This window comes from Tachypleus tridentatus, chromosome 9, assembly GCF_004210375.1.
Source record: "Tachypleus tridentatus isolate NWPU-2018 chromosome 9, ASM421037v1, whole genome shotgun sequence".
Taxonomy (NCBI): domain Eukaryota; kingdom Metazoa; phylum Arthropoda; class Merostomata; order Xiphosura; family Limulidae; genus Tachypleus; species Tachypleus tridentatus.
In genome coordinates, this window is record NC_134833.1 from 100,037,467 (window position 1) to 100,051,061 (window position 13,595).

Below are 13,595 nucleotides of genomic sequence, written 5' to 3' on the forward strand. Positions count from 1 at the left end.
TTCTACTTATTTTCATGCACCTAGTCTGTCCTTTACTGCTATTGATCTCTCAGTTTGCTCCCCTTCACTATTCTCTCAATTTTCATGGAGGGTTGACTGTAACCCATGAGGCAGTGATCATTTTCCTATCATTTTGAGAGAGACTGGCCATGGTCAATGCCACTCGACCTGCATACCCAGGTGGAAGTTGGACCAAACCAACTGGATGTCTTTCACTGCTCTCTTGGAACTTGATCCTACCATTGTCTCTAAGCAATCAATAAAAGATTGTGTGACAGCATAATTGACTGTATTATTCAGGCAGCTGCTCAATGTATTTCTGAAACCTCGACATGCTTTCCATGATATCCTCGTCTGTGGTTGACTCCTGCCTGCCACGTGGCACAGAAGGCTCAAAAATGGGCCTGGAATACTTTTCATAAGTATCCCACACTCTTGCACTACATTGCATTCTAGCAGGCTTGTGCATATGCTTGGTGGGTAGGATTTGAGTCAGAAAGGATTAAGTTCAAAAGAGGCATATCTCCTACCACCAGTTCCAAAGTCATACAGGACAATATTTGAAAGGTCAGTGGGCAATATACTTATGTAGCCCTCTCAATCTTGCTTTCTGATGACCAGGAAGTAGCTGATACCCAGAGCATTGCTGATACTCTAGGTGAAAGCTTTTGCCAGGTATCTAGCCCTTCTACTTCATTTTCCATCTTCTTAGCCATCAAGACTTTGGCAGAACAATCACCTCTTTCCTTTTGAGCTGATTGTCTCTATGATTATACTCATATTTTTACACTGGTGGAACTCAAGGTGGCCTTTTATCAGTCTGGTAGTACATTGGTTGGACCTGATGATGTACACTATGAAGTGCTGCACCATCTATCTCCTGCTTCTCTTGCTATTCTTCTGATTGTTTTTAACAAGATCTGGTGGGAGAATGTTTATCCTAATGTCTGGTGCCAAGCTATTGTCTGACCTTTCTCTAAACCTGGGAAGGATCCCAAGATTCCTTCAAACTAACATCCAGTTGCTTTGATGAGCTGTCTCTGTAAGATCTTAGAAAGTATGGTTAATGCTCATATTTTCTGAATCAAAAAGCCTTCTCTTGCTCATCCAATGTGGGTTCCAAAGACAGTGCTCCACCATGGACAACCTGATATGACTTGAAAAGTCAATCAGAGAAGCCTTTCTAAAGTGACATCTTGTATCAATATTCTTTGACATTGAGATAGCTTATGACACAACATGGAAGTATGGCATTTTGTGAGACCTCCATTTATATGAGTTACATGCCATTTGCCCATTTGTATTAAAAAAATGATTTAATGGACAGGCAATTCCAAGTTTATGTGTGTTTGACACTTTTCTGTTTTTTTCCACAGGAACTTGTAGTCCCTCTGGACTGTGTTTTGAGTGTTACACTTCACAGTATAAAGATTAATGCCATCACTGAACAACTCCCTCTTACTGTTGCAAATGGTAGCTTTGTTGATGGCTTTCACCCTGATCCATGTTGGTGAAGTTGTGCTACCTGTGGTCCCTGAGTTCTTGGGGCTTATCTTTGACTGTATGCTGACCTTTATACCTTTAATGTTGCTGTATTCACTGGTCAACCCATCCAACCATGGCTTATTACAGTCCCCAAATGTGACCTGTTTAAAGTCATCTGAGAAAAGAAGACATTCCTGATTGGAAATACTGTCTGTTATTTGCTGAACATCTCTTGAACCATCTTTTCATTCCTATTTATATGGATGTTTCAAAATTAGGTGACTCTGTGGGCTCTGCCATGGTTTGTTGTGATTTTGTGGTTATGTGCAGAATCCCCTCTACAGCTTCTGTGTTCACTGCTAAACTGTATGCCATATCTCTTTCTCTGGATCATATAAAAGCTAACTTGTACTCAAATTGCACTGTTCATACTGACTCACATAGTGCTATACTGGCTCTGGAATTGCTTCATGTTAGTTCTCACTCTGTTTTAACCAGTATTCAAAAGTTACTGGCTCATTTCTCTTTAACATCTAACTCCATCCAGTTTTTCTGGATACCAGGCCATGTTGGTATTTGTGGGAATGGGCTTGCCAACACCACAGCTAAATCTCTCTACTTTAACACTATCACTGCTTTTTCTGTTCTGTACATGGACTATGGTCCTGTATTCAAGGCTCGGCTCCATGCCAGTTGGCAGTGAATCTGGAGTGAGCAATGTGAAAACAAGGTTTTCCAAATAAAACACTGTATTGGACTTTGGCCATCTTGCTTCCATAAGGATTGGAAAAGGGAAGTTGTTCTAACTAGATTATGCATTGGTTACAGTTTTTAACTCAACGTTTTTTTTTATCTGGAACTGATACACTAATGTGTCATCTGTGTAACACTCAGGCCACAATAAGCCACATTTTAGTGTTTTGCCATTGTTACGACTCTTAACAACTGCACCGTTTCAAACATTTTTTGTCCCAAGGTTTATCTGTAATGTTAGACAGTGTTATTGGTGATGGTGACACTGTTCATCTTAGACATGTTTTAGTTTTTTAAAGGACATTAAATTTTTAATGCTATTTACGTTTTTTTTAATTTATTCATTAGACCTTTTTAACCCTTTTGGCGCTGAATAAAAAATTTTAATGTTTGGCATGGTGCTGAATATATATTTTTGATACTTCAACTAATTACGGTATCAGTACTAAAAGCATATCTCGGCAATAACTCAACAAAAGTCCCTGAAATGTTCAGTGATTGTACCCAATACTATATATGTTAAATTCAATACATAAGAATAACAGGAATAAGGGAAGACACCCTGATACACAACGAAGAAGTGCCATGTAAAGCACAATAATTTATTATAAATTGTATACAATTTGTGCAGCAGCCCATCAATTTGTTTTGTGGTTATGATATATCTCATGGCACGGTAAAAAGCACATGAGGAGATTGCACTGTTTGCAGAAATAATTAGTCTGCTTTCTTTTCCATCCAGCTGTGTATCTATCTCTACAAACAGTACAATCAGGTTTGTGTTTTTTGTCCTCATATTGTCCAATACTATGTCTTTCCACCGAGTGTTGATCTTTATCAGTACTTGGTTTTCCTTTTCGTTTGGCTTTGCTGACATATCCCTCCAGCAAATTTTGAATAATCTGCTCTCTGAATAGTCTTGGAGATGCTGGGTTTTCACTGTTGCTCTTGCAGTCTGCACAATATATTATATATCTGTAAACAAGAACTAGCCTTGTCAGTCAGTTTATGCAATAAGTTATATGACCCTAACTACACCATGTGCTTATCTAAAGCGGGGGCAGATTCCAAGCCACAAATGTCTTCATTATCACTCTTGTCCGTTACAAGTAAGCTTTCATTATCATTTGGCTCAAACTCTTTGTCATTTTCTTCATCATTAAAAATAATATCAATTACCTCTTTAGTGGTTTAAGCTTTTCCTTTTGGTATTGTAACAATGTTGCAAGTATCAACAAAATATGCAAGGAAGGTGTCTTCTAAAATAATGAACAGTATGATCTACACAGGCTAGAAAACAAAGAAATCACGTGACATCCAGTCTAAATACCTGCTGGGAATCCCAAGTAAACAATGGATACATGTGGTTCTAGCCTCAAGTGGGTCTATAGGCCTGTGTTATCATGATAATTAGCCATGAAGGTATGTTGTTTACATTTTGTCGACGAAGATCGCCTGCCGTGCTGAGCCTTCAAGTTGACTGTGGTCACCAACCGTGCCGAAAGGGTTAATGTGATTCCCTTTTAAGAATCAAAGTACATCTAGTTCAATTTGAAATTAGAAAATGGCCGTAATGTCAAATAACTTGAAACTAGGACTGGAAAGGCCAACTTCAGGTGACTAACACTGCTGTTTGAACTTCTCATTAGTCATCCAGGTGAGTTATAATAATTAAAGTTTTGCTACAAATCTTTCAAAACTTGTATTACTTTATTTTCTGAAAATGGCCATAACATCAAATAACTCAAAACCAGGACTGAAAAGGATAACTTCAGGTAACTAACAATGGTTTTCAAATTTACTTGCTAGTCTTCCTGGTGAATTATGATAATTACAGTTATGGTACAGAAAGCCCTTTACAACTTGTATTACTGTAGTTTTTCTCTTACTGCTGTAGACTAGATGTAAAAATTGGATTTAATGCTATCTGTGTTTTTAATTCAAAAATTAAACTTTGTTTTGTTTTACCGTAATTTCCTTTTATGATTTTAATAATTTTACTTTAATTTTAACTTTTTACCAGATGTTTGGTGCAGATAGCCTAGTCGCTTTGCCCCGTGAAACACCAAACCAACCAATCAATTGCCTTTAGTACTTCTTTACAGACATTTGTGCTATACATTATGCTTATATGAACTATTTAGTAATTTTGGTGTTTTTCTATTTTTTTATTGTACTTTTAATTGTCCTCTTTTGTCAAAGAAAATAAATAATGAACCTAGAACAATCTCACCTGCTACTTGATATCAAAAAGTTGTCAAGGTATGTATATACAAAGTATACTGAAACTAATTTTTAAAAAATGTATATAGTAAAAACATTCACAATAAATACCTGAGAAACAATCTAATCCATGTTCATTCTCATTGTAAGTTCCAGACAAGAATGAAGTATTATCATATAGCTTGAATGTGTGTTATCGAACAGAGGCACTCTCATAACAGTACGTGTGATCTGAAACGCACAGTTTCTGACTGTGTGAGATAATTAGCTTTAGCACCTTTTTTCAATTCACGTTTTGAATATTTAAAAAAATTTTGCTCTTTAATATTTCATTATATGGATAATCTACTATATGTGGGTGTTTTCTTGAACCAGTTATTTTTATCAGAGGTGGAGAATATATATTAGTGGTCAGGCTGCAGTGGACACCAGACAATCCAATCCACTATACAAAACAATCTTGCCTACTGTGCCCCATCTTCTTATTCAGATGATGAATCATATCAGTAGTGATTGTCTCTTAGCTATGCATTGCTACTATCTACTGATAGAGATCATTAATGAGGGTTAGAAGATTCTAACATTAATGTTTTGACACTGTGTTTCCAACCAGTAATCTTTGTATAATTTGTTTGACAGTGTTGGCTATGTCTGTATGAATAATTTGCACGCTAATCTTCTGTCATCCTTTATATGCTGATAACTAAAGCTTTATTTTTAGTCTTACATCACCGTGTTTACCATAATTTTCACATGAGTTCCTGTCTTTGTTTATACTTATAATCATTTTGTTAGTTTTTTTTCATTATTTTGGTTCAACCCTTGTTGCAGATATTCTTGCTGGTTTAAGTTGTATTTATTTACTTTATTGTAGTAGAAGGTATGATAGAAAGTGGCGTAACATTTTAAATGTTATATCTACAGTTTCAAACTTTTTTTATAGGGTGGTTGGCACTATGTCAGTATTCGAGGATGTTTGTAAATATCACAAATGAAGTTACCTGGATATGCTGGTAAAGAGACATTTTAAAGAAATTGATTTTCTTTTTAAAGAAGAATTCTACTTCATGAAATATGTGAATTTATTTCTTGCCATTTTTTTTCAAGAAAGAAATTTTACTCACTGACCTGGAAAGTTGTCAGGGATCAACAGATATCTGCTGATTTTTAGTTATTTTGTAGTGTAGTGAGTAGGAGACAAAAATTCAGTATATTTTCAATGTTAAATTTTTACCTCTTCATTCACTGGCTTCAACAGAATAGTAATTATAGTAATAGGAATTATCATTCTTTATTAGTTGCAAATGTGTTTAAAAGTTTTTTTCATGTATAAAAATAATTTGATTTTTGAAATCAGTTATATTATATCCCTCCAGAAAACAGATCACATCATCTTGTTAGTTGCAACTTAGCTTTTTAGAAAATGCATCACATTCCATAGTGCTGGCAGTTTACTGACTAATAAACAGAATTATTTGAACTTTGTACTGCCAGTTTTACTTTTACAGATACTACTGGCTAATAAGCAGGTAAATGTAAACTTAGTAACACTTCTTTTAGTGTGTTTGGTTATTTACTGATCAACAGATTAATAACAAGAATATTTCATGAACTTTGTAACACAGTGTTATTACTGGTAGGTAACTGGTTGATTAAAATATAGTTTAAAGTCAGATTACTTTAAGATTGGTAGTACTGATTCTCTATTTTCAAACAAGGTAGTTAGCTAGAACTATGTCACCCAGAGTTGTTACTGGTTTTAGTATATTGACCACTGAAAATAGCTAATGATGGGTTCTTGGTAAATAAACTTGTGTGCTGGTATTTAGAAAAGTAAAAGTAGGTGCTTTTGAACACTGAATTATGTGATTGATAAAGCTAAAAATTATCTTTCTAGTTCTTAAAAATATTTATATATTTTTGTAATAAATTTATAGAGCCTCTGAAACTTATTTAGGAATATCTTTAGGAAAATGTATTTAAAATGTAAATAAAGAAACACTTTCAGATAAGTTGTCTATAACATCAGTTACTTGAACTAATTTTGTCTAATTTATGCACACTCTAGAAATTAAAAATATCTAAAAGTAATAATTAAAAAAAAGACTTTAAAACTGAAGCAAGGAAATGTGATTTAAATTGAGTTACTTTATATTTTTGTAAGGAAGTTTTAATATATTGTAATATTTGAAATTTGGCTGGACAATTGTTTTATTTAAATTTAATTATCTTTTTATTTTGATATCTTTATTAAGTAAGTCTTAATTATATTCTCTCATTTTTTTTTTCTTTATATGAATATGATGACATGATTTTACCATGTATTTTCATAATTTTGGTCTTTTTATGGTCACGTTTCTGAAAATACATTAAATTTTGTAGCAAAAATGATGTCATAGTGTGAAACGTGACAAAAAGATATAGTGTATTAAGTAAGTTTAAATAATTACAGATGGAAATATTGCTTATAATACAAGATTATTTTTTGGTTAACAACTGTTGCCATAAATCTTTTATTATGCATACTTTGTCATTTCTGTCAAACTACCAGTTTGTAAGTTACTAATGAGAATGTTGGAGAAGGAGAGAAGAAAAGAATATTGTGAAAGTTATTTCAGAAAATTGTCTATGAATTTGAAATCTTGGGTGATGTATAAATGATGAATATTCTTTGTAACATTGTGTTTGTCTGAAATACAATTACCTTTCATGCAGTTGGATAAAAAAATAAAAGTTACTGAGATAGATAAGATTTTTTATTTAGTAGTCATGGTATTATATTTCTAAATGTACTGGAAGTTGAGTTGCTCAGGTATAGTAGTCTGTATTTGACAGTCAGGGTGTTAATGATAAGGATATTGCATGCATTGTATGAAAATTAGGGTTCCCCAATGTTACATCTGTGGTTGTGCAAAATTTAGGGTTCCCCAGTTGTATAATGGTATGTCTGTGAACTTGCAACTCTAGAAACTGGATTTCAATATCCAAAGTGGGTAAAGCACAGGTAGCCCATTGTGTAGCTTTGTGCTTAACTTCAAACAAAATCAAAACTAAGATTATCATTTTCATGTGCAAATAAGAAGCTGTATTTTATATTTAAAATTTGTTTGATCTTCAGTTTCTTTCAGCAAAACTTTGTTACAGTATGTTTGTAAGAGTGGTATTTAACACAAATAGAATTCAAGTTATGTTTTTGTTTCTGAAAATAAATTAGAATAACTACTTATTCTCAGTTTTTATTGTTTTTAGAAATAAAATTAAGTTATACGTTTTCTCATTGTAGTTTCTAGAAAACGTTTCAAAACATTGTTTTGGTATTTCTTGTAATAATCTGATCTAAATTGTTTTTCCTTTGAAGTAATCCATAATAATTACTTTTGCAATGTTATTATTTCATTAAATAAAGTCAGACATTTGAATGTTTTCTCACTGCATCTAGAAGTAGTATGGAATAACAGGTTTCTTCATGTGTTTAGTACTGTTAAACAAGTGCTCAATAGATATTTTTACTTTTTTTCTGTTGTTTTTGTAAATAAAGGTCATTTTTTACAAAGGTGTGTGTTATATATGTATATAATTATGAATTACAGTTACGACAGAAAGTGTTCGTACCCCTGCGTCGTGAGTAGTTTTTCCTCATAACTTAAAAAGTATCACGATTAGGATAATGAAAGTATAGTATATTATAAATATTGTATTAACACACATCTACATAAAGTTTTATGTAAATTGAACGATAAATAAACTGTTTATAAACGAATAACCAAACATAGGAGGGGCAGAAAGTGTTCGTGTGTCTACTTTAATGGTCTGTTGTATAGCCTTTCAGGTGAATTACTTGGCGCAATCTCTCCTCGTAGCCCTCCATGATCGTTCGACAGTACTCGATTGGTATTTTCTTCCATTAATCTTTACAGAAGGCCTCCAACTCTTGGAAGTTTTTTGGATGACGCTGATGAACCCTGGTCTTCAACTCATGCCAAACGTTTTCAATTGGGTTGAGATCGGGTGATTGCGATGGCCACTTCAGAACGCTTATATGGTTCCTCTGCCACCAGGGTTGCACATATTTCGATGTGTGCTTAGGGTCATTGTCGTGCTGGAAGATCCAACGACGCCCAAGCCGCAAGTTCCGAGCATCATTCTTGATATAAGTGCCTAATATATCAACGTACTTCTTTTTTCATGATTCCGTTGATGCGGTGAAGGCTGCCTACACCAGAAGAGCTGAAGGAACCCCATAGCAGGATTGAGCCACTTCCGTGTTTAACTGTAGGAACGGTGTTCTTTGGAAGATTTCGTTCCCCCTTCTTATAGAAAATATAGTAAACATCATAGTGGCCGAAAAGCTCGATTTTAGTTTCGTCTGACCAAAGAATACTCTTCCAGTAGGTAAAGGGTTTATCTGCATGCTTTCTTGCATACCTCAATCGTGCTTCTAAATGAACAGGCTTTAAATATGGAGTTCTACGAAGACGGCATGCTTTGAACCTAGAAGAGCGTAACATGTTCGTAACTGTAGAGGTGTTTACTTTAACCCCAGTTTCATTAACAGTTTCTGTATGTCATTACGTGTTAAACGAGGGTTCCTGATAACTTCTCTGAGAACCTTCCTATTGGCTCTCTCTTGAATTTTGGAGGGGCGTCCGGAACGAGGGAGATTAGCAGTTGATCCTGTAAGCTTAAACTTGGCAATTATGCTTTGAACAGTAGATTTCAGCACATTAAATTGTGTAGCAATACCGGAAAGAGACACACGAGATTTGCATTTTACAATAATTCGGTTTGTTTAAATCACTGAACAGTTTTTTCCTGTTTACCATGATGACCAAACAGATAATGACGGAGACGATGCTAAATTGCCAGAAGTACATTTTTTGCTGGCTAAATTTCAATAATTATGAACCCAGTGTCTAGTTCTGGAATGGTATAATGCAGTTTATTCGCCAAACCAAACAAAATTTTTACGGGAATATTAGTTTTTTCACACGTTCTGAACTGTACGAACACTTTCTGCTCCTCCTATTTTTGGTTATTTGTTTATAAAAAGTTTATTTGTTGTTTAATTTACATGAAAATTTATGTAAATGTGTGTTAGTATAATATTTATAATATATTATACTTCTATTAGCCTACTCGTGGTACTTTTTAAGCTACGAGCAAAAAACCACTCGGGACGCAGGGGTACGAACACTTTCTGTCGTAACTATATCTTCTGTGTATAAGTGAACCTTATTTTCAGACTGGATTTTGTCAGCGATATATTTTTTGCTTTATAACCAGTGTTCTGAACTGTCTAGGTATAGAAATTAATATTCATTATCAAGTTATATTGAAAACTTCATTTATTCATTGACTGTTTTTCTCTTGTCTGAAGTTTATGTAAGATGGTTTTTTTTATGCTAAATTGTAAATCCGGTGACTTTGTGGGGACAGTTTATTCAAAGATTGATTTTGTTTACTTTTAGCATTAGCATTGATTTCATTGGCATGACAGATACATCTTGAATTATCAATATTTATTTCTAATTTACATTAATTAAAAAAACCCAAAATAGGACGAAAATATAAACAACAAAAATTCTTACGATCTGATACATTTAATATACTAGAAACATTTCTCCAATAAACCAGCTGAAATTTTAAACTCTTAAATATGGTGTGTTAACCGTAATTCTTTATTCCTTCTATTTACATAACTATACTAAATGCAGTGTTTGGGTTTTTTTGTATTATTTATTTCACTAATTATTTAAAATTTGCTTTAAATTCAGTTACAATTGCTATGATCTTTCTAATAAACCATGAAAATAACGATGTAAACTCCATCATTTGTGTGAAGGATAGACTTAAATAAAATGCCAAATAAAGTAACATGTCTGACCTTCGTTGCTTATTGCTTTACCCTGTCACACCAAACAGGCTCGCCTTTCAGCCGTGAGGACGTTGTTATATGACGGTCAATCCAACTAGCCGTTGGTAAAAGAATAGCCCGAGAGTTGGTGGTAGGGGGTGATGAGTAGCTGTCTTCACTCTAGTCTTAAACTGCAAAATTAGGAATGGCTTGCGCAAATAGCCCTTGCGTAGTTTTGCACGAAATTCAAAGACAAGCAAAGAAACAATCTCTCATTGTTTTTATAAGGTTTCAGAAGGAACTGTTATAAAATTTTAAACAGACGTGGTTGGACTATTTCTTTAATTATGTCGGTTACTATCACTTTCGGTAAGGTTAAGAGCTATCTTACAATGCCACTATAGGGCGTTGTTGTTTTTTTCACATCTCGTTTCGCTTTATCTAAAACTACAAAGTTTTCAAGCTTTCTGTTAGAACTTTGTATATTTTCCATATAAGCTTCTGAATAGATTTATGTAAAACATTGTAAATGGCAACCTGTTACAATAATTTTTATTTGTAGACTCTAGTGATTCGGAAGTTTGATGACTTGTAAAACTAAAAACCGACTTTCTATACCCGTAATGAACACAGCACGGATAGCCCATTGTGCAGCTTTGTGCTTAACAGCAAACAAATATTTTGTTCCTTGACTACTTTCTTGAATTAGTTTTTCTCTTAAGCATGTGATTGCTTTTTCTCTACCATGTCATTTTGAAGATAACTAAGTCACAATTAATAATTTATGATATTTTGTTATTTTTAGTACAAAGTTTCCTCGTAAAAATCATCACATGAAAAAATTCGTGGAGTTACTTCATACGTATTGTACGTTACCTACAATATTTATATAGTTCACGGTGTTTTAAATTATATTTTCTGTTGAGTTTATTTATTCTTGTTTTCCGAAACACACTGACCCTGGTCTTTAAATACACGTATATCATTTAGATAATTTATCATTTTTCTCAATAGGTGGTAGTGCAGCATGTCTTGATTCACTGTGTTTTATCTCGACCTGTCTAAATATAATTTGTTGATTGGCTTGGAGTGCAGCAATTATAGTTGTAAGCAGAACAATGTAAACTTATACCAGGTTAACACTTTTTTTTCTAGAAAATAACTAAAACAAGAAAATAGTTCTAATAGGATGTCAATTCTAGATTGACGAGTTATTTGAGATAGTTGTTTCATGCATAACGCACACTAACGTAACAAAAGGAAAAATACTGATTGGTGTTGGACGTTTTAAATAAACAGGTTTCTTTTCAGTGCATTCTTTTTTTACCTCTTGAACGATAAGCTGTCATAGTTCTTGTGAGCAGTTATAGGTTTTTGCTATCTTACCATTTCTATTATCATAGTATCAGCACAAGGTTTATATTACAGGGTGTTCGGAAAGTCACTGTGCAGTTTTGTAATCATATTTTATTCAGTCTATTTCAAGCCAGCAACTGATAGCGGTGTTAGAGAAACAAAATATGAAGGATCCAGGCCTGTATTGATGCCAACGGGGGTCACTTTCAACATTGTTTATAATTGTCATTCATATTTACCTCCTGTATTCTATATTGAAACATGTCTGTTAATAAATATATAAGTGCACAGTGACTTTCCGAACACCCTGTTATAATCTGTCATCAAGAGAAGCTTTTATTTCTTTATTTGTTGTTAAGCCCAAAGACAGATAATAAGCTACCTGTGAGGCGCCCACCACAGTTATCGAAATCCGATTTTCGACGTTACAGGTCCACAGATTTGCCTCTGAGCTAATAGGGAGTTTTTGTTTCTTTTCTAACATCTTTCTGTTGACGGATGAAGATTCAGTCGTTAAAAGTTTTATATCAAATATTAATAGGCATAATCACCTAGTTTCCGAGGAACTCATGAAATAAAATGTTCTGAATCACTACCGCAAAGTTAAATAAAATATTTCAATAACATCTCTTTGTTATTTTATGCAGCTTTGTCAATATAGGAGTAACCAGTGAAGTCACGAAATTAACTAGTTTCTTTTACGTTGCAAACTAGAATTGCCAGGGTGTTAAACTCTGTGTTTTTTTTTTTTTTTGTAAACATTAAGTTGTTCCTAGTTGTTTACTATCTCGAATATTTTATATCTGCACAAAAATTTAAGAACTAAGCCATTTCTATTTAAGCGCTCCACGATTGTTCAGCAATAAGTGTGAAGGCTCGTAAAACTAAAAATTGGGTTTTCATACGCACCATAGGTAGAGTACAGATAGCTCATTGTGTAGCGTTACGTTTACCAACAGAGAGATAAGCCTTCTGGTGTGGGTATTAACACATTTACTAATGATACTTCATCTTCAGGCCAAGATGACCTAAGAAGGTCGAAACATTGTTCTCTGCTTTATTAGTAAAAGCGTTAATTCCCATAGCAGCCTTCTTGAGATACATTGTTCACTTCAAATGGGTTTCTCGTCATCATGAAATAAGCCCTTTGTTGTTTTTTTAAAATTTGTTCGAGAAAAATTTCAATGTTGCACATACACATTCTGAAATTCTGTTCACTGTTTCCACTTTCAGTAAATGTTAAATATGATGTAATAGCAAACTTCTCTGTGGTCCAAATATTGAAAAATTGAAAATGTAAACATTTTTCATATGTATGTTAAACTTTGCATGATAATTGTTTTTAGTGCTATTGTATGACAGACAAGCTCTACTTTACTCAGTGAATTGCAACTGCTTGCAATAAGATATATTTGAAATAATATTTCTTAAATACAAGCTTCCTACTCAACATTATTATTTGGTAGTTACGAGTGTAATTTGACTTCCTTCGCGATGTTACTTCTTAAAAAAAAGGAAAAAAACAACAACATTGGTAAAGTAGCTAGAAGTGAAGTTGATCAACAACAGCTGGCGACACTGAATAATCTGATTGGTCGGGAAGCATGTACAGTGGTACCTCGGTTCTCGAACTTAATCCGTTACAGAAGGCTGTTCGAAAACCGAATCAATTTTTCTCATAATAAATACTGTAAATTAAATTAATCCGTTACAGACCTCCAAAAATTACGCATTATGAAGCATTTTAAGTAAGAATATTGCTTATTTATACCTGTGTAATAATACTTACATGCATAAAGTCAACCACAAAAACTATAAACACAATAAAAAAACAATAAATGAAAATTTAACTGTACTTTATCTGTGCTGAGGAGAGCTGATGGTGTAAGTGAAAGGTGGTGAGGAACATGGAGAGTAGGAGGGT

The 13,595-nt window shown here is 33.7% G+C and overlaps 1 protein-coding gene across 3 annotated transcripts in view; it reads left to right on the forward strand.

The window, feature by feature from the left end:
- Positions 1–8,014, forward strand: part of LOC143225870 (tectonin beta-propeller repeat-containing protein 1-like) — a 73,498-nt gene extending 65,484 nt beyond the window's left edge. For all 3 annotated transcript variants that reach the window (XR_013014119.1, XM_076456026.1, XM_076456027.1), the window contains one exon: positions 5,405–8,014. Coding sequence is in view for 2 of the 3 variants with exons in the window: in XM_076456026.1 (XP_076312141.1) it covers positions 5,405–5,443 (39 nt within the window). In the remaining variant the exon portion in view is untranslated. The remainder of the gene's footprint in view (positions 1–5,404) is intronic.
- The last annotated feature ends 5,581 nt before the right edge of the window (positions 8,015–13,595 follow it).